The following is a 21,560-nucleotide window of genomic DNA, read 5'->3' on the forward strand; positions in this document are numbered from 1 at the left end:
CCTTTGCAGGTGCTGCCTGACCCGCTGACTACCTCCAGCTCTTTCTGTTTTCATTTTAGCTCCGAGAAGGTTAATTAGGTTGATTCCTGGGTTTCAAGGTTATTTTAATAGGAAAGTCGAGTAGGCTGGGCCAGTACTAATTAGAATTTAGAAAGGGGCAGAAATCTAATTAAAGCAGACAAAGTATTAAAGGGCATGAAGAGGATGTTTTGTCTCATTGGAAAATCTAAAATTAGCAGATACAGTTGCACAATAATGATGTGTCCCCTCCTCAGAGGGGAGAAACTTCTTCAAGAGTCTGAATCTTTGGAATTCTTTACTCTAGGGGGCTGTTGTGGCTGACGCATGGACTATACTCACATGTTATTATATTTTGAGTTGCAGCACAGTAACAGGCCTTTCAGACCAGTGAGCCCCACTGCCCCAATTCCATCCATGTGACTAATTAACCTGCTGAGTATATACTTCCTTTGAATGTGGGGGGAAACTGGAGCACCTGGAAGAAACTCACGTGGTCACAGGCAAAGTGTACAAATCCCTTACAGACAGTGGTGGGAATGGAGCTCGTTTCTCTGGCACTGGGCTAACCCTGTGTCTGAGGGTTACAAAGAAACAGGGAGAAAAGTAGAGTAGACGGGGATGGGGATGGCCCACAGTGGAGCAGGTTTAAAGGGATAACTTAGCAACAGAGGCAATTAGATCGTGACTGACCATGTCCTGTGTGACATAACAAGATGGCTGTCCAGTGCCCACTGCTCCTACTTCCATTCAAATGAGAGTTAGCAGAAACATAGAAAACCTACAGCACAATACAGGCCCTTCAAACCACAAAGCTGTGCCAAACATGTCCTTACCTGAGAAATTACCTAGGTTTACCCATAGCCTTCTATTTTTCTGAGCTCCGTATACCTGTCCAGCAGTCTCTTAAATATCATATCTGCCTCCACCACCATTGCCGGCAGCCCATTCTACTCACTCACCACTCTCTGCATAAAAAACTTACCCCTGACATCTCCTCTGTACCTACTTCCAAGCACCTTAAAACTGTGTCCTCTTGTGTTAGCATTTCAGCCCTGGGAAAAAGCCTCTGACTATCCACACAATCAATGTCTCTCATCATCTTATACACCTCTGTCAGGTCACCTCTCATCCTCCGTCACTCCAAGGAAGAAAGGTCGAGTTCACTCAACCTATTCTCATAGGGCATGCTCCCCAATCCAGGCAACATCCTTGTAAATCTCCTCTGCTCCCTTTCTATGTTACAACATGCTTTCTACAGTGAGGTGACCAGAACTGAGCACAGTACTCCAAGTGGGGTCTGACCAGGGTCCTACATAGCTGTAATAATGTTGAACTTAACTACACTTAGTGGCCACTTTATCAGGTACGCCTCTACATCTGCTCGTTAATGCAAATATCTAATCAGTCAATCATGTGGCAGCAACTCAATGCATAAAAGCATGTAGACATGGTTAAGAGGTTCAGTTGATCAGACCAAGCATCAGAATGGGGAAGAAATGGGACTTAATTGACTTTGACCCTGGAATGATTGTTGGTGCCAGACAGGGTGGTTTGAGTATCTCAGAAACTGCTGATCTCCTGGGATTTTCACACACAACAATATCTAGTATTTATAGAGAATGGTGCAAATCAAAAAAAGAAAATATCTAATCACAAACAAGAGAAAATCTGCAGGTGCTGGAAATCCAAGCAACACACACAAAATGCTGGAGGAACTCAGCAGGCCAGGTAGCATCTGTGGCAAAGAGTACAGTCGACATTTTTGACAGAGACCCTTCAGCAGGATTGGAGAAATGAAAGATGAGGAGTCAGAGTTAGAAGGAGTTAAAAGTTAGAAGTTTTTCTCCAGTCCTGCTGAAGGGTCTCGGCCCGAAACATCAACTGTTTACTCTTTTCCACAGATGCTGCCTGGCCAGCTGATTTCCTCCAGCATTTTGTGCATGTTGCAAGAAAATATCCAGCAAGCAGCAGTTCTGTGGGGGGAAAAATGCCCTGTTAATGAGGGAGGTCAGAGGAGAATGGCCAGACTGAATCAAGCTGACAGGAAGGTGACAGTAACACAAATAACCATGTGTTAGAGCAGTGGTGTGCGGAAGAGCATTTCTGAACACACAGCACATCAAACCTTGAAGTGGATGGGCTACAGCAGCAGAAGACCACAACCATACACTCACTAGCCACTTTATTAGGTACAGGAGGTACCCAATAAAGTGCCCACTGAGTGTATGTAATAGGTTGGCATGGACTAGTGTCTGTCCATGAGTCCCACTCCCCACAAGTAATCGTTGTCACCTTGATGAGCACAGACTATGCAGGAAAAAAAGGCTGACCCACTGTGACTTCTTGTGTAATGTGTGTGGAGACAAGGGTCCCCATTGATCAGTATTACAGACTGTAAACTTATTACCCTTTGGCGGAACTCCAGCATGACTTCCCCACCCTGATCGTCTGGTTGCATCATAAGGCAGATCTAAAAATAGAAAGTGGAATGAATGAAATAGTCATCAATTAAATTACTCTGACACAGTTACAGAACCGTAGCAGACTGGTGGCTGGTGATAACCCTGGACGTCTGGTGTGAAGTGTTATTTATCTCTTTAACAGAACCAAACTGCGGTAGCCGCTGTGGGCCGACTTGGACCGTGCTCACCTAGACCTGGCAGCCATGCTTCCTATTCACACTGTTGCTGCAGTCTTTGCAGCCCTCCGGCTCATGAAGTTCAGTTCATTGTCAAATGCACACGTAAATGTGGGCACAAATGTGACATAGAACATACTTACATCAGAAAACACAAGAGACTCTACAGATGCCAGAAATCCAGAGCAACAAACACACGCACAAAATGCAGCAGGAACTCAGCAGGTCAGGCAGCATTTCGGGAAAGGAATAAACAGTTGATGTTCTGGCCTGGTGAAGGGGCTTGATCTGAAACGTAGACTGTTTATTCCTTCCCATAGCTGCAGCCTGACCTGTTGAGTTCCTCCAGCATTTTGTATATGTACTTGCATCAGACGGTGTGTTTGTGTTCGTTGCCAAGGCTGTGAAGTAACGTGGCTCATGAGCAGCAACAAAGCTCCTGGCAGTGTCTCCTCGCACAGAGCATCTGCCAGCTTTGGTCTTCAAGGCTTAGGATTATGTGCTCTGCAACAAGGTTGGTCCTTTCACTGGTCACAAGCGAGCTGCCTGCCTTCACCAAACCACAACCCTGTGCAACATGTTGTTATTCACTGTGTGGAACCCATCTGGTGCAGGCTGTCATGTGCCCAGCCACCCAGGCGAATGCCTTATCCTCTCTCTCCTACGTTTCCCCTAATTTCCTGGCAGTTTTCTCTAACTGGTCTTTGGCAGCTGAGGTGCCATGGTTAGTGCAACACTATTACAGCATGGCACATCTATTCCAGTGCTGTCTGCAAAGAGTTTATACGCTCTCCCTGTGACCGCCTGGGTTTCCTCCAGGTGCTCTGGTTTACTCCCTTAGTCCAAAGATGTGCTGGTTAGTAGGTCAGTTGGTCATTTCAAACTGTCCTGTGAGTAGGCTAGTGTTAAATAGGTGGGTTGCTGGGCGACATGATTCATTAGGCTTGAGGGGCCTATTCTGTGCATTTCCTAATAAATAACTAAATATTGGAGAGTATTTCAAACTACAATATATTTTGCAACTTGAAAGCCAAACTCTTTTTGCAAATCCTGACAGGAACAGTGCAGGGTGCCTTCTTAAGCAAACCATAGCATTAGAACATTGAACAGTAAAGCATAGTACAGGCCCTTTGGCTCATTATGTTGTGCTAACTGATTTAGTCCTACTCCATGAACAATATAACCTTTCCGTCCTACTCAGCCCATGACCTTCCATCTTTTCTTACACCCATATGTTTATCAAAGAGTCTTTTAAATGTCCCTATGATATCTTACCCCTGGCAGGGCATTCCAAGCACCCTCCAGTCTCTGTATGAAAAATCCTACCTCTTACATCTCCCCTAAACTTCCCTGCACTCCAACCAAATGTATTCTGCTATTGGCCATTGCCACACTGGGAAAATTTGCTGGCTGAACATACTATATATGCAATAGCATCTTCTTTCTGACATTTCTGTCTGACATTCCCACAGTGAGTTTATTTGGGCATTAACATAATATGCCATGTATGTTTACCACACTGAGGGAGGGTAGAATTCAATCTCTAGGTATGTTTCTAAAGATATATCTTTACCACTGGCCACTCCTCAGCTGCATTTGCGTTGCAGAATCTTACCAGGTCTCACTGTCAGTCTCTGGGTTGGTTCAGGATAAACTGATGGATTTGGAAAAATGAATGTTGCACCCCCTACAAAGATAAAGAGGAAATACAATTAAAGCAATCAAGTGCAAACAGCGATTTCCCAAATACAACTGCATCATTTTACCATACTGATTCCAAGATCACTGAGCGATTGGCCCCTGTGGTTGGAAGGGAATAATCAACTAAATTCTTGGTTGCTCTTTGGAAATCATCACAATTCAGGACGCCACAGTAGCATAGCTTTCGGCATAATGCTATTCCAGCACCAGTAACCCTGGTTCAATTCCCGCCACTCCCTGTAAGGTGTTTGTACGTCCACCCTATGATGGTGTGGGTTTCCTCCTGGTGCTCCAGTTTCCTCCCACAGTCCTCGCAGTTTCCTGTCACAGTCTACACAGATGTACAGGTTAGTAGGTTAATTGACATATATGGATAATTGGGTAGTGCGGGCTTGTTTGGCCAGAAGGGCCTGTTACCACGTGGTATTTCTAAATCTAAACAGAAGTTCGAAAACTCCAGCATTGGTGTGGGGTATGTGGAAAAGTCTAGGATATGTGTGATAGTGGGCAAAGAAAGAACAAGTGGACTGAATGCGATTGCAGGGGTTTTTTTTGTACAATTCAGAGATCTTCATGAGCAGGGTTACACTGAGAAAAAGGAGGCAACCAACACATTTCTTCACAGCAATAAGGGTTGGGGTCGGGCTCAGTTCCTTTGGAAGATGTCTCCCTGAAAGAAATTCATCACCACCCATGAGCTGCAGTCCATGTGCTTGGCAAAGGGGTCAGAGGATTTGTCAGGCCTCCTGTTGAGAATATTCTGGCGAGCAAGTATTACACGGGCGCACCGTTTATGTTGTGAATCACCCCGGAGAGTAAATGGCAAGTTCATGTCAGGGACAGATAAAACAATTTGATGCAATAAAAGTCAAAGGCAAAATTAAATGTATGTTCAGCTTGGTGATGTAGTGGTTAGAGTAACACTTCAGTGACCTGGGTTCAATTCCACTGTTGTCTGCAAAGAGTTCATATATTCTGCCTATGACCGTGTGTGTTTCCTCGGGGTGCTCTAGTTCGTCCCACATCCCAAAGATGTACATGTTAGCAAGTTAATTGGCCTCACAGGACCAGGAGGGCCCGTTATCATACTGTATCTCTAAAATAAAGCAAAGATCAAGAGCAGCAGCCTGGAATCAAATTAGAGAAGGGAGAAAAGAGCTGGTTGCATGGTTCTCAGCTCAACACAGGAACTTCAAATTGTCCAAGGGACCGAGATTTCACCTATTGTCATTTCAAATAGCACAAATTATCAAAGGCAAGATAATGATATAATGCATCACGTACAGTGAAAAGCTTGTCTTGCACAGATCAATTCATAACAACAGTGACAACAGTGCATTAAGGTAGTACAAATTAAAACAAAAACACAATGCAGAATAAAGTGATACAATTACAGAAAATTAGCAGGGCCGGTAAACAGTATAGCTACAAAGTCATAACAAGATAGATTGTGAGGTCAGTAGTCCACTTTATTGTACTCTGGAACTATTCAATATTCTTATAGCTGTCCTTGAGCCTGGTGGATCATGCTTCCAGGCTTTTGTATCCTCTGCCCGACGGGAGGGAGAGAAGAGAAAATGTCTGGAGTGCGTGGAGGCTTTGATAATGTTGGCTGCTTTACTAAAGCAATGAGAAGTGTAGAGAGAGTCTACGGACAAGAGTCTGGTGCCTGTGATATGCTGAACTGTGATGCAGTTTTCTTGTGGTTACTGGCAGAGCAGTTGCCATACTAAGCTGTGAGGTATGCTTTCTATGGGCTATCTATAAAAGCTGCTGAGGGTGAAAGGGACGTGCCAAATTTCTTTAGTCTCCTGTGGAAGCAAAGACGCTGGTGAGCTTCCTGAGGCTGTTATATCATGGAAAAGATGAAGGAAGTGACTGTAATTACAATGGAATCAGACATTTTGCATTCAATTGATGAAATATCCACCATCTAGAAATGACAAAACAGCTCTTTTTGCATTGAATCAATAGCACAGAAATAAGCCATTTAGACCAAATAAACTAAATGTGTCATTTGAGTGCACACAAGCATTGTCTGTTGCTAATTACCTCCTCCCTCCATGCCATGCCTCCTTTGGAAGTGCCAATGCTCCCAGTTAATATGTTCAGCATCAAACAGTCCATCAAACCTTATATTTCACATCCTCACTGGTCTCATTAATAACTACTGATAAATTCTTTACACTTAGCTTCTACCTCCTTCCCTATTATAACCTGCACTCACCAACCACAGGAATCAAAGTCCCTGTCCATCTCCTTAAAAAAACAACTCATGACAGTAAGTACTTCAGTCTGGTTTCTTATTTGTCATCCCTTCACTGGGTAAGTGAGCTTGTTTTTTTTTTTTAATTTATTTTTACTTATATAGAGATAAAGCACATTACAGGTCCTACCAGTGCGACCAGTCAGTATGACCCAGCAATCCAACTATTTACCCCTAGCCTAATCAGAGGACAATTTACAATGACCAATTAGCTTACTAACTGGTACACCTTTGGAATGTGGGAGGAAACTGGAGCATCTGGAAGAAACCCATGCACTTATGGGTAGGACATACAAATTTCACAGAACTCGCTGGAGCTGAACTCCAAACTCCAAAGCCTTGAGTAGTCTAAATATAGTCGTTCCTGATTCCATCACCTCCCCTTACCCCACACATCTGCTTCATCTCACTTTAAGCCTATTCATTTTTCTTTTTGATATTCACACAGTGGGAGAAAAAGTTGGAAAGCTGGAAAGATATCAGATAGAAACAATGGCGAGTGCAGAAAAGGAGAGAGTACTGTTAGAAATTCATGACCATTCATGCATCTTTGGTACGTTGGAATTACATTTACCTGGCCACAAAGAGAGGCATTTAGGTCACCTGCTGAAAGCTAGTCAGACTCAACAGAAACAGAAAAACTCTGGAAAAATCCTTGAAACTAAATATTAGTGAATAAAATCACATCACTCATACAAATTGCAATGTTATTTAAAGGTTGATGAGCAAAAACTGGAATTTTTCTTATGCACATCAAATATTAGAAGGTCTTACATTTGCCAAGTAGTGATAAATAATGAAAATTTTTCACAATTCCTTTTCTGTAACATGCAGCATACTAGAAGAGAGGTATAAAAAGATGTATTGCCAATCTAACTTTGTAAAGCCCATTATCCACACATAACCTAAATAACCTACCTCCCTGTCGCACAATAGTAAAATTCTCCTCTCCTACACATCCCCGATCCTCTGTCGCCCAATCAAAATTCTAATATTGGTATTCAGGGATAAATTACATGTCCCATTCTAGGTCCTATGTCTTGGTTTTGCAACTTAGTTTTGATTTTTTTGAATCAAGAAAGAGGACAAACAAGAAAGGGTCTGGCTATTGTTGGGTTTTGGGCAATGCTCATCTAGCTAGCTGTGGTTCAGTATACGTACTGGGATGTAGGGTTGGGGAGAATGGAAAGTTGGTGGTTGACAGCTCAATTTTAATATATTACCTGTGTTTCTGGCGTGCATCAGACGCGGAGAGTTTTGCAAGGCTTTATCGACATCATCTGAAGTCAAATGAGGAAGTGGTGCTGCAAAATAGGAAATGATTCGGTTCAAAAGTCACCAAAACGTTATCCTTTTGAAAAGTGACAGTTACACAGGAAAAAGTTTGTGCCAACTATGGATTTTAAAAAAAAAATGAAGTATTTATTGACAACACTGTGTCAGCGAATGAGATGGAGATGGGGAGGGGCATATCACTCAGAGCAAACAGTCTGTTGTTTAGTAAACAGTCAGTTTACTCAACAAACAGAGACTGTTTAAAAGGGGAGGAGGAATCTATTTATTTATTTATTTAGAGATACAGGGTGGAACGTGCCCTTTTGGCCCAATGAACCATGCTGCCCAGCAAAGCACCTACTTAACACTAGCCTAATCACAGGACAATTTACAATGACCAATTAAGCTACTAACTGGTATGTCTTTGGACTGTAACAACTTCTCCCATTAAAGGCATGGTAGGTTCCGCTGAAAGGAAAATAAAATGTAGTATAGCTACCTAAGTATAGGGTATGTGCTGTACTGATATCACCAAATATCATTAAAAGGAAATTGCCCAATCATCTGCAGTCTGGCTGGCTTGGCATTATCACTAAACGCAGCATTAAAAAATAAATGTTCTGTCCTGCAAAGGAATAGGCTTACTGAAGCCTCTCAGCTATTCTGTATCTTAAGCAATAATGTCCCTGTTTCTATTACTGCCAATAATGACCAGTGCACTATTTTGCAAAGTTCTAGTTCTGTGCATGCATAATCATTGGCGAGGCCTGATTTGGAATATTGTGTGCAGTTTTGATCACCAACCTATAGGAAACGTAAATTAGGTTGAAAAAGTACAGAGAAAATTTACAAGGATGTTGCTGGGACTGGAGGACCTGATTTATAAGGAAAGATTGAATGGGTTAGGGTTTCATTCCTTGGGACTTGGAAACTGAGGGGATATTTGATAGAGATATGCAAAATTATGATGGGTATAGAGAGGGTGAATGCAAGCAGGCTTTTTCCACTAAGGTTGGGTGGAACTACAACTAGAGCTCACAGATTAAGGGTGAAAAGCAAAATGTTTAAGGGGAACACAAGGGGAAACTTCTTCACATAAGAGGGTCATGAGAGCATGGAATGAGCTTCCAGCACAAGTATTGTAAGTGAGCTCGAGAAGCTTGGCTAGGTACATGGATTGTAAGGGTATGGAGAGTCATGGTCCAGGTACAGATCAATGGGAGTAGGTAGTTTAAATGGTTCAGCATGGACTAGATTGGCCTGTTTCTAAGCTGTACTTTTCTATGATCCTCTATCTATGCCATGTGTATGAGTGGGTAATGCCAATTCTCACTTGATGGGGTAAGTTTGTTCTTATTATTTGAAGGGCCAAGGTACATTTTTTGAGCATTCACCACCAGTGCTGAGAAAAGCAAAATACATGACACAGGTGAATGTGCAGCAATAATTAGGCTTCACTAAGGTTTGAATTTACAGCATTTTCAGGTAGAAGGAGAAAATGGAGTTCCATAGGTGTCAGGTCCTGGGAAAGAATAGTTGAAGTAAATAGAAATAGCACATTGTCTATTGATTTTGAGGGAAGTAAAAATTGCAGATGCTGAAGTAAAATAGAAAATACTCTGGAAATACTCAGCAGTTTAGGCAACATCTGTGGGAAGATTCAAAGAATTATCACTTCTGACTGATTATCTTTCATCAGAAGTGGACAAAGCTCTCAAAGAGGCATTTTCTCATCTGTAACTGCTCAGACATTAACAGCTAGGGTTTTGCCAGAACTGCTCAGCAGCAGACCCAACCCTATCTCTGGTCCAAATCGGGACAAAAGAGTTACACTTGAGAGGGAACTGGAGAGGAATGCCTTTTAAAAACATTTATTTATTGAGATACAATGCGGAATAGGCCTTTCTGGTTGAGCCACAGCACCCAGCAATCCCCCAATCCTAATCACGGAGCACTTTGCAATTAACCTACCATCCGGTACGCCTTCGGACTGTGAGAGAAAACCGGAGCACCCGGAGGAAACGCACACGGTTACAGGAGACTGCACAGTGGAGGGACTATCATGGCAACAGACTGAATTACTCGTCAAAGAGCTTTGGCAAAACCGATGATGAAATTAAAGGGTGACCCCAGTCATGTACCTACAATATGCAGATAACACTTACACATTTACATTGGGATGCCAAAGATGAAGACTCATTCGCTGGTACAAGAGATTTTTTACCAGTCAATGAGTCCCCTTGTCATGACTGACACCAGAAGCCTTAAAATTAACATCCACAAAGCAAAGTTCCACCAGCAAACTGAACTTGCTGCATAGCCCTGTCCTCCGACCATCAAAACCCATGATGTAGACTGCTTCCCGTTATCTTGGGAGCCAACTCTAAGTGAAAGGCAGGCATGAATGCAGACAATCACCATCGTCTTCAGTACACCAGCATGGCCCTTGGCTGCACAAGGAACAGAATACTTGAGGATCAAGATGCCAAACCCAGTCCAAAGTTTATGGGTCACAGAGCAGCAGTAATCTTTGCACTCCTGTTAGCAATTAACTGGTAGAATAAAAAAAATGTAGTATTCTTTCCTGGGTCAAAATCCCCAGAACTCAACTAGTTCATTTCATTATTCATTGTTTCGAGCAAAGGTGCACAAGGAAGGCCCTCAGTTCTGAACTCCATCACAGAAAGATGATTGGCTGGTGAATGAAAAAGAGCATTTAAATATGGTGTCAAAGTCTTCTTGAAGAAGCGTAATAGCCCCACTGACTTGTGGGAATTCATGGTCCGTGATCAATCAAATGGAGAAGGAGCACTTCTTTCTGCACTGAGAACTCGAGTCCACTTGGTGGAAGCACACAAAAGCTCAGGGAACATTCACATGCTCTCCATTAGCTCCAGCCTCACCAGCTTTGGCACCATAAGCACATCGAAATACACAGAGGCAAATTATCTTCTATTCTTATTTTCAATTCAAGTTGTTGGGTATATTTCAGGCAGAGGTTGAGAGTTTCTTGATTGGTCAGGGCATGAAGGGATAGGGGAGAAGGAAAGAGATTGAGGCGGAGAAGGAAAATGGACCAGCCATGATGAAATGCTGGAGCAGACTTGATGGACTAAATGGCCTAATTCTGCTCCAATATCTGGTGGCCTAAAGGAAAGACTAACAGCAAAATTAAAGCTGAAAAATGGAATCAAGGGATTAACTCTCCAATGCAATGTAAAAACTCTGCTCAAAACAAGAGGGTTATGTTTGTTGTGAATCTCTAATCTTAGCACTGGCACCTTATGTAAGTGTTCTTCAGGAAAGTTTCCACATCCAGCCGTCAGAGTCTTCATCATGGGTCTTTTAATGAAGATTCCAATGAAAGGTAATCAAACTGAAATATTAATTCTCTTTTTCTCCACCGACTGCTGAGTATTTCCAGTATTTTCTGCTTTATATTTTACAGAGAGCTGATCTTGTACTATGTATGACAACTGCCCAGCTAACAAAGCAACTACAGTAGTGCAGACTTTCATCCGGAAAGCAGAGCATAAATTGGAAGAAGACATGTTTATGCCACAGAGGTCACTATGAATACTATGCTTAGTTCTGAAACATGAGAGACAGGACGGTACAGGAGGTCCAGACCTGAAGGTCTATAAGAGTGAGCCTGGGGAAAGACTGGGGGGACATGGCTCTTGCAGTTCTGAGAGAACATTACAAGTATAGATGTCTACATAACCAAAATGGGTGAAGATTAATTTAGTACAAATTATCAGGAAGTTTCTTCATACAGAAAGTTTGAAGCTTGTGGACAAGATGATAGTACCAAAACTTTGGAATCATGCAAGTAACATTTGGACACAGTTGATATGGAAATCATTCCTGAGTGGATAAGTTAAGATGGAGATTGACACTTGGTATGAACGATAGCAATGACAACAGAATTCCCATCCCCATCCATGAAGCTGTCCTCGGCCCCAATTAGGAAGATCAAAGTTAACCTGAAAGAGGACTTTGGGGTCAATTAAGTAGAGTTGCTGGTAGAACTCAAAAATTAACAAAAATGAAACAGAAGAACTTGAAATTACTTACAGAGTAGAAGAGGAGAGGGTTAGGAAGGACAGGTGGGTGAGGTCATTGTCGGGGTAAATCACAGGCCAGTAGCAGCCCTTCATTATGCTGTGGAGCTGGGAGAAGGACATTTGCTCCTCTTGGCTCCCCATCAAGCTGTATATGAAAAAGACTCACCTTTTTGGTGATGGCTATTTCCTTGGCCACAGGCAGGAGAGGAAAACCTGAGGAACACTTGAAAATGCATTGCTAAATTAGTCACCATTTGATGACCGCTTAATGTCTACAAAAAAATCACAAAGTATAACAGTTTCTGATCAAAGGTCATAGGCATGAAACATTAACTCTGTGACTGTCTCCACAGGTGCTGCATGAGCTGCTGAGTATTTCCAGCATTCTCCGTATTAAGAACAGTTTCTACCTCAGGTTTTCCTGTCATGGATATGGCTTAGAGATAAAAGGAGTAAATTACTTCACTACAGCAGAATTAGAATCAAGAGAAGCAGAATAACTCCTGAGAGACAGAGCTGAACAGTGGTTACACGTGACCCCCACCATCATTACCCCTCACTGCATTCCCCTAACTATCAAGGTAAATGGTGTTGACCAGATCAATTTGAAAAGGCAAGAATATCTTTTGAGGCACAACAAAGTCAGCAGCTCCCTCAACCTTTTGCTATGAAGTCTGAAGGTATGATTTCCTAAGGTCTTGGACCTTGGATTTTTTGTCAGTAGTTTTACATGTGAATATGAACCAGAATTATTCTCTATTCTAACAGTACTCCAGATGATATTCAGTTGTAATTAGGCTTGGTTGACGTGATCATTTCTGACATAAAATCAATTACTCTAAATAAACAATAAACACATATATTTACCTTGACTTTCTTAACCTTCTAATACTTTTGCTAGAGTTTGCTTCCTTAAGACTATCAAACGTTGGAGTAGTATTAGGCCTTGTGGTCCATTGAGTCTGCTCCACCATTCAATCATCCCTGAGTTATCAACCTTCTCAATTCCATTCTCCTGCTGTAACATTTGATGCCCTTATCAATATCTGTTTTAAATATGCCCAATAATTTGGCCTCTACAGCTATCTGTGGCAATGAATTAATACATAGGAGCTTCTTACTGATACTGATGACTGTTTTGGGGAGAAGACAGCACATTCCCAGGCGAGCATGCAGTCAAGTAGCTCACCCTGGCAGTGCAAAATTCCAGTGGTGACCTCAGCTTTACCCTTCCTTTGATAATAATAAGGCTGAGTTGGCCTTAAGCCAATGTTAAGGAGGCTGAAGCATGACAGGTAACGGACAGCAGTAGAATCGTCGGTACAGTGCCCTCCTCTCTGCACTTTATATTGCCATATAATGCTTTAGCAAGAAGCTTCCTCAACATCAGCTATTCACTAGCCCCATCTGTACAACAAATTTGGGAGCCTGCATCTATTTGCTGAACAGCTCATTCAGGGGTAACCAAATGAAGTTTAGACAATTTAATTAGTTAGTTACAACATCTTTGAACTTCAGCATGGTTTTCTAGTTCTAAATGGTCAATGAGCTCTGCAACATGAGAAGCCAGAAGTTCAAACTTATCAATGATCAGTGCTTTGCTCTAATCCCACTCTAACTTTTACCTCTTCTCAATTGCCTATCACATCTCCTTGGGTCCCCTTCTCCTTCCTATTCTCCCATGGTCCTCTCTCCTCTCCTATCAGATTCCTTCTTCTCCAGCCCTTGACCTTCAGCACCCACCAGGCTTCACTTATCACTTTCCAGCAAGCCTCCTTCCCTCTCCCCCACCTTTTTATTCTGGCATGTTCCCCCTTCCTTTCCAGTCCTGAAGAAGGGTTTTGGCCTGAAACGTCAACTATCTATTCATTTCCATAGATGCTGCCTGACCCGCTGAGTTCCTCTGCCATATTGTGTGTGTTGCTTTGTATGTCCAGCATCTGCAGACTTTCTCATCTTTATTAGTACTTTGCCTTCTGCATTGATAAAGACCCATAAATTAAGGACCAGTGTCCATGGATAAAGCAGGCACTGACACTGGGCCTTTTGCATCGGGCTTCAGACATGCATCGCCAATATCTGCTCTACTCAAGAAAGCCAGACCTACATACAAGGTATACATACATACATCAAGGGCAAATTAACGGTGCAGAGCCAAGGGAGTAAGATTGTAAAATCTAACTCCAAGAACCATGCCATTCCTGTCACCAATCCTCCTCCATTCTAACCCGCCCAACCTCCATTGCCGTGCCACACCCATGATTGTAAGATATAGAAGCAGAATTAGGCCATTTGGCCCATCAAGTCTGCTCTACCATTTCATCAGTCCCAATCTCCTGCCTTCTCCCTTCATTCCCTGACCAATCGAGAATCTATCAACCTCTGCCATAGATATACCTAAAGGCTTGGCCTCCACAGCCGCCTGTGGCAATGTACTGCACAGATTCACCACTCTCTGGCTAAGGAAATTCCTCCTCATCTCCATTCTAAAATGACACCCTTCCATTCGGAGGTTGAGTCATCTGGTCTTAGACTCCCCACCATAGGAAACAACCTCTCCACATCCACTCTGTTGGGACCTTTCATCATTCGATAGGTTTCAATGAGGTCATCCCTCATTTTTCTCATTACTTCCCCTTTCAGAACTTTATACTACTACTCTTCACATTGCTGATGCCCCCAATATTTCTCTCATTTAGTCACAACTTCTCCTTCCTAATGACCCACTCTAATTGAGCTCTACCTGCCCACCATTTCTCAAGGGTGAGGTGAGCCATCCCAGGTAATAGTCCATCTAATACAAATACAAGGGATCATATGCTTGCAATCACTACTCTTACAGCTTGTTGCTCATTTCTATCATCTGTCAGACTACGTCTGATAGTTATTCGTTGTCTTATCTGGTCATGGTTTTTTTTAGCTAGTGCTTTGCAGTAGCTCAAAATCTTAAAGGATATCAAGAAAAGTTGCTAAAAAAAAGTTGTGGAATTATTCTGAGCAGATGTAATCCCTCAAGGGGTTGATATAAATATCAATCAAGCAAAGGGCATCTCCCCTCCCTCAACTGCGCCACATAGATATGGAGCTTCTAAATCATAATGCCACACAATACAACGCAACATGTTCTCCCTTGATAATCAGACAAAAGAGAGGAAAATCCAGCGAATGGCTCCCTGAAAGTGTATGTCAGCTAAAGTCAGAGAGCGACTCACCACGTGCAGGTGGGACAATTGAAGTTGCTTGCATGGACACGTTTAAGACAATGCTAGCAGAATAGACGATGGAGATGGAGGTGATGGACAAGCAGGTGGGTGGGATAAGGGAGGACAAGAAAAGGGTTGTAAAAGAGTATGAACATTGGGAAAGCTCAGAGGACAGAATGGTCTATTTCTGTGCTGTAAATTCCTATCTGCCTTTCTGGATGGGTCACAGCAATTCCCTGGCTAAGTGATAGAGTTTAGCTCATTGGTGGACTGTCCATCCTGTTGGGTGCAGCCTTAGATTGATTCTATTGTGTTTCTTGAACTTACTCTGAATGCCCACAAGAAAATGAATCTCAGGGTAGTATATGGTAACATATATGTAATAAATATATGTAATAAGACATAGGAGCAGAATTAGGCCACTCAGCTCATTGAATCTGCTCCGTCATTTCATCATGGCTGACTTATTTCCCCTCTCAACCTCATTCTTCTCCATTCCTCCCATAACCTTTGACACCTTGATTAACCTATCAGCCTCCACTTTCAATATACTAAATGACTTGGCATCCACAGGTGTCCATTGCAAAATATTCCAAAGATTCACCACCCTCTGGCTAAAGAAATTGCTTCTAATCTCTGTTCTAAATGGATGTCCCTCTATTCTAAGGCTATGCCCTCTGGTCTAATATTCCCCCACTATAGAAAACATTTTCTTCAAGTCCAATCTGTCCAGGCCTTTCAATATTCCATATGTTTCATTGAGATTCCCCTTCATTCTTCTAAAGCCCAGGCCCAGAGCCATCAAACAGTCCTCACATGTTAACCCTTTAATTCCTGGAATCATTCTCATGCACATCCTCTGGACAATCTCCAATGCCAAAACATAATTTCCTAGAGAACAGGCCAAAACCTGTTCACAATACTCCAAGTGTAGTCTGACCAATGTCTTATAAAGCCTCAGTATTACATCCTTGCTCTTATATTCTAGTCCTCTCAAAATGAATGGCACATTACATTTACCTTCCTTAGCACCAAATCAACCTACAAGGCAACCTTCAGAGAATCTTGTATAAAGACTCCCAAGTCCCTTTGTAACCACGAGTTTTCAATTTTCTCCCCATTTATAAAATAGTTTACATTATTATTCCTTTACCAAAGTGCATGACCATACATTTCCCAACACTATATTCCATCTGCCACTTCATTAATTATTCTCCCAATCTAGAACCATAGAACATTACAGCACAGAAACAGGCCTTTTGGCCCTTCTTGGCTGTGTCGAACCATTTTTTTGCCTAGTCCCACTGACCTGCACCTGGCCCATATCCCTCCATACCCCTCTCATCCATGTACCTGTCCAAGTTTTTCTTAAATGTTAAAAATGAGCCCACATTTATCACATCATCTAGCAGCTCATTCCACACTCCCACCACTCTCTGTGTGAAGTAGCCCCCCCCCCCCCATGTTCCCTTTAAACTTTTCCCCCTTCACCCTTAACTCATGTCCTCTGGTTTTTTTCTGCCCTCAGTGGAAAAAGCCTGCTTGCATTCACTCTGTCTATACCCATCATAATTTTATATACCTCTATCAAGTCTCCCCTCATTCTTCTACGCTCCAAGTCCTAACCTATTCAACCTTTCTCTGTAACTCAGTTTCTCAAGTCCCAGCAACATCCTTGTAAACCTTCTCTGCACTCTTTCAACCTTATTAATATCCTTCGTGTAATTCGTTGATCTGTCCACGTTCTTCTTCAGACTCCCTTCTTCCTCAACACTACCTGTCCCTTCATAAGTTCCTTACTTCTGACTCATTCCCTTCTTAGAGCAGAGTGACATATACAATTTTCCTGTCCTCTGGTATTTCAGAATCTAGTGATTCTTAAAAGATCATTACTATTGATTGCCTTCATAAATCTCTTCAGCCAAATCTTTCAGAATTCTGGGGTGTAGTCCATCTGGTCCAGGTGACTTACCTACCTTCAGCCCCTTTAGCTTCCTAAGGAGCTCCTCCTTAGCAATAGCAACAACACTCATTTCTGCCCCCTGACATACTCAAATTCCTGGTATACTGCTGGTGTCTTCCACAGTAAAGACTCATGCAAAATACTTGCTAAGTTCATTTTTTAACCATTTCTTTGTCCCTCATCACTACCTCTCCAGCACTATTTTCCAGCAGTTCAATATCCACTCTCACCTCTCTTTTACCCTTTATATGTCTGAAAGAATTTCTGGTATCCTCTTTGATATTGTCGGCTAGCATACCTTCATATTTAATCTTTTCTCTCCTTATGTTTTTTTTAGTTGCCTTCTGTTGGTTTTTAAAAGCTTCCCAATTCTCTAACTTCACACTAATTTTTGCTGTTTTATATGCCCTCTCTTTTGCTTTTATGCTGTCTTTGACTTCCCTTGTCAGCCTCAGTTGCCCCATCCTTTAGAAAACATCTTAATCTTTGTGATTAATCAATCCTGTGCCTTCCTACTTGCCCCCAGAAACTCCAGCCATTGCTGTTCTGTCACCATCTTTGCTAGTGTCTCCTTCCAAACAAATTTTGCCAACTCCTCTCTCATACCTCTGCAAAGCCCTTTATTCCACTGTAACATTCATACATTTGATTTTATCTTCTCTCTTTCAAACTGCCAGGTGAATTCTATCATATTATGATCATTACCTTCTAAGATTTCCTTTACTTTAAGCTCCCTAATTACATCTGGTTCATTACACAACACCCAATCCAGTACTATCTTTCCCCTAATGGGCTCAACACAAGTGGCTCTAAGAAGCCATCTCGTAAGCATTCTACAAATTCTTTCTCTTGGGATCCAGCACCAACCTGATTTTCCCAATCTACCTGCATATTGAAATCCCCCAAGACCATTATAACATTGCCCTTTTTACATGCCTTTTCTATTTCCCATTGAAATTTATATCCCTTCTCCTGGTCACTGTTCAGGGGCCTGTATATAACTTTTATCAGGGTTTCTTTACCCTTGCATTTTATTAATTCTATCCACAACGACTCTACATTTTCTGATCATATGTCATCCTTTTTAGGATTTGCTTTCATCTTTTTACCAACAGAATCATCCCAAAACCGCTGACTACCTCCTTCTCCTTTTGATGCAATATGTATCCCTGGATGTTAAGCTTCCAGCTATGATCTTCCTTCAGCCACGACTCAGTGATGCCCACAATGTCACACCTGCCAATCTCCAACTGTGCTACAAGATCATTTACCTTAGTCATTATTGTGTGTGCATTCAAATATAACACCTTCAGTTCTGTATTCAACACCATTTTCGATTTTGCCCCCATGGGCACCATGGTAGCATGATGTTAGCACAATGCTATTACAGCTCGGGGCGTAGGAATTCAGAGTTCAATCCCAGTGTCCTCTATAGGAGTTTGTAGGTTCTCGCCTGGAATGCCGTGGGTCTTCCTCCCACAGTCCAAAGGCATACCAGGTAGGTTAATTGGTCATTGTAAATTGTCCCATGATTAGGTTAGGGTTAATCAGCGTTGTCAGGAGCTGCTGGGCAATGATGCTCAAAGGGCTAAAAAGGCCTACTCCACACTGTATCACCAAATGAATTATCTGCCTGTCCTTCCTCACAGCCTCACTACACAATGCATCGACTGTATACCAACTACCCCATCCTGCTCACAGCCTCACTATGCAATGCATCAACTTGTATGCCCACTGCCCCATCCCGAACCCTATCACTCCAGTTCTCATACATCTGTCAACTTAGTTCAAACCCTCCCCAACATACCTGCCCACAAGGATATTTGTTCCTTCGGGTTCAGGTGTAACCCAGCCGTTTTGTGTAGGCCTCATCTTCCCCAGAAGTGATTCCACTGATCCAGAGATCTGAAAACCTGCTCCCCCCACACCACTTCCTCAGCCACTCATTCATTTGCAATGATGTCCTATTCCTATCCTGTCTAGCATGGGGTTCTGGGAGTAATCCAAAGATCACTACCTTGGAGTTCCTGTACTTCAGTCTTCCCAAACTCCCTATACTCACTGTGCAGGACCTCTCACCCTTTCTACCCTTTGTCATCAGTGCCAATGTGCACTACGACCTGTGGCTGTTCACCCTCCCTCTTGAAAATCTTCTGCAGCTGCTCTGAGGCATCCTGTACCCTAGCACCTGGAAAACAACACACTATCTGGCTTCTCTTTCACGGCCACAGAATCTGCTGTGGCCCTTGCTTCTCCTGCTGGTCACCCAAGTACCCATGAAGCCTGCACTCTGGGTGTGACCACCTCAGTGAGAGTCTCATCTATGAAGCTTTCAGCCTCCCCGGTGATCCGGAGGGCATCCGGCTCCAGCTCCATCCTGTTCCTTGACCTTGTTACTTAGCAGCTGAGGTTGGGTGCTCTTCCTGTAGGTGTAGTCATCATGGAGACCATTAGGTACCCTGCAATCCCACATTTAGCAGGAGGAGTATTCTACTACATGAATTACCATCCTACCTACACTTGTTACAGTATATCTCTGACCTCTCAAACATAAGTTCTAGCTGACACCTGTTTTCACCCAAGCCTGTTAACCCAAAGTCTGACCATTCCCACAATGGCCACACTATTGTTAGCCCCTGCTAAGTTACTATTAAGCCAAGCAATCTCCTGCTCTACTGACTGGCCTGACTCACTTTTTAAAACTGGAGCACAAAGTCCACAAGGAACTGAACTTTGCTTTGAACTTGGAATTTTGAAATTTACTTTGAACTTTGGAGGCACAGAGCAAGATGAAGTTGCAACCTTCAGCATAGCATGGGAGGAAATTGATATGGAGAAAGGCCAATTAATCAAGGAAATGGCTTTAACCAGATACCAAGGTATCTTATTGGGCTATTATAACTGCACCTTAATAACCACATCACAATCCACATGAGAATGACTTTACAACTGAAAAATTGTAAAGTAGTCAAAGATAGTGCTGATGCTTCAGACACATCCCTGCATTGGAACATGGAGCACAGGACAAGTTTTACTTTGTGTAAAGCAAACGAGAGAAAATCAACTTGGATTTTCAAAAGACCAAAATCAATGCCAAACACTCTTAAAAGATGCTAAATGTTCTTACTCTCTCTGAGGTACTGCAGGTGTGACAGAAGGATGTCAGCATTGTAGCTTGGGGTGAGGCGCTGAAAATCCTCTTTGGTCATTTTGCAGAGCTCCTTGCCATCAACATTCTGGAAGAGCGGCACATCGACGTCAATCAAGCCGTACTCCTTCACTGCCCACTCCAGCCATTGTTTCACATGATCTGTGGACCACAGTGTAGGATCTTCAGGTTAGGGAGCAGGGTGGGGTAGTGGGTGGTGGTGGATAAAATTGAAAGCACAAAGATTAGCAATGGAAAGCAGTGTGGTCACTTTATGCTCTGATTCATTGTCAACCTGACTACTATGAATTGATGCTTGGTGTTCATTTCTCAGAGGTCCAACGTCATGGACTGAAGCACCTATACTGTGCTGCTCTATGTTTCTTCAAACTATAAGACATAGGAGCAGAAATAAGCTACTCAGCCTTTCAAGTCTACTCTGCCATTTGAGTGTGGCTGGTTTATTATCCCTCTCAAACCCATTCTCCTGTCTTCTCCCCTTAATCTTTGACACCCTTACTAATCAAGAACCTACTAATCTCTGCCTTAAATTTGTTGAATCGCTTGCTTTCCATAGTCGTATGTAGCAATGAATTCCACAGAATTACCAGTCTAGATAAAGAAATTCCTCATCATCTTTGTTCTAAAGGGATTTCCTTCTATTTTTACGCTGTCTTCTGGTTCTAGACTCTCCCACTGTTGGCACCATCCTTTCCATGTCCACTCTATCCAGGCCTTTCAATATATGTTAGGTTAAAATACGTTGGAGCCAATGAACCACTGTTGAAGGACAGGCCATCTCATAATGCAGAAAATGCAGCAGCGACATTTCTCAGACCAAACTTCCATAATCAGCTATAAAATAATGATCAAATGATTGCTTTAGTCATGTTCTTTAAGGGATGGATTCTGGGTAAGGGATGGATTCTGGGTAAGGGATTGATTCTGGGTAAGGCGCCAATAGCTCCTTACAATTCCATGGAGAATGCCCCTATGGGATTGCTTCCTCCTAAAGGAGTAAGGAGGGGATTTGATACGATGGTTCTTTCTAAAGACAGCACTTCAAAAAAGTATCATTCAATGGAACATTAAGCATTTTTTGTGATTAAGCTCCAGGTGTGAGATTAAAACACAAGACTTTGTGATTCAGAGATAAAAGCACCATCAACTAAGTTATAGCTGATGCCAGGGATCATCTGAAAAATTTCACGCAGTGTATGTAATGAGACAGGATGGATAACAATTATTGGTTTATTATTGTCACAAGCAGCAAGACAG

The 21,560-nt window shown here is 42.5% G+C and overlaps 2 protein-coding genes across 16 annotated transcripts in view; one reads left to right on the forward strand and one right to left on the reverse strand.

Moving 5' to 3' along the window:
- kcnj15 (potassium inwardly rectifying channel subfamily J member 15) overlaps positions 1-21,560 on the forward strand; it is a 189,540-nt gene that overhangs the window by 121,128 nt on the left and 46,852 nt on the right. The gene's annotated exons all lie outside the window — the stretch shown is intronic.
- The window catches only part of erg (ETS transcription factor ERG), a 275,925-nt gene that overhangs the window by 9,717 nt on the left and 244,648 nt on the right, over positions 1-21,560 (reverse strand). For 10 of the 15 annotated variants that reach the window (XM_059968797.1, XM_059968793.1, XM_059968798.1 and 7 more), the window contains 5 exons: positions 20,262-20,465; positions 12,135-12,191; positions 7,850-7,930; positions 4,275-4,346; positions 2,429-2,491 (listed from right to left, as the gene is read on the reverse strand). In XM_059968797.1, coding sequence (XP_059824780.1) covers positions 2,429-2,491; positions 4,275-4,346; positions 7,850-7,930; positions 12,135-12,191; positions 20,262-20,465 — 477 coding nt within the window. The remainder of the gene's footprint in view (positions 1-2,428; positions 2,492-4,274; positions 4,347-7,849; positions 7,931-12,134; positions 12,192-20,261; positions 20,466-21,560) is intronic. The other 5 variants (XM_059968802.1, XM_059968801.1, XM_059968807.1 and 2 more) reach the window with 3 other exon arrangements.

This window comes from Hypanus sabinus, chromosome 4, assembly GCF_030144855.1.
Source record: "Hypanus sabinus isolate sHypSab1 chromosome 4, sHypSab1.hap1, whole genome shotgun sequence".
Classification (NCBI taxonomy): Eukaryota; Metazoa; Chordata; class Chondrichthyes; order Myliobatiformes; family Dasyatidae; genus Hypanus; species Hypanus sabinus.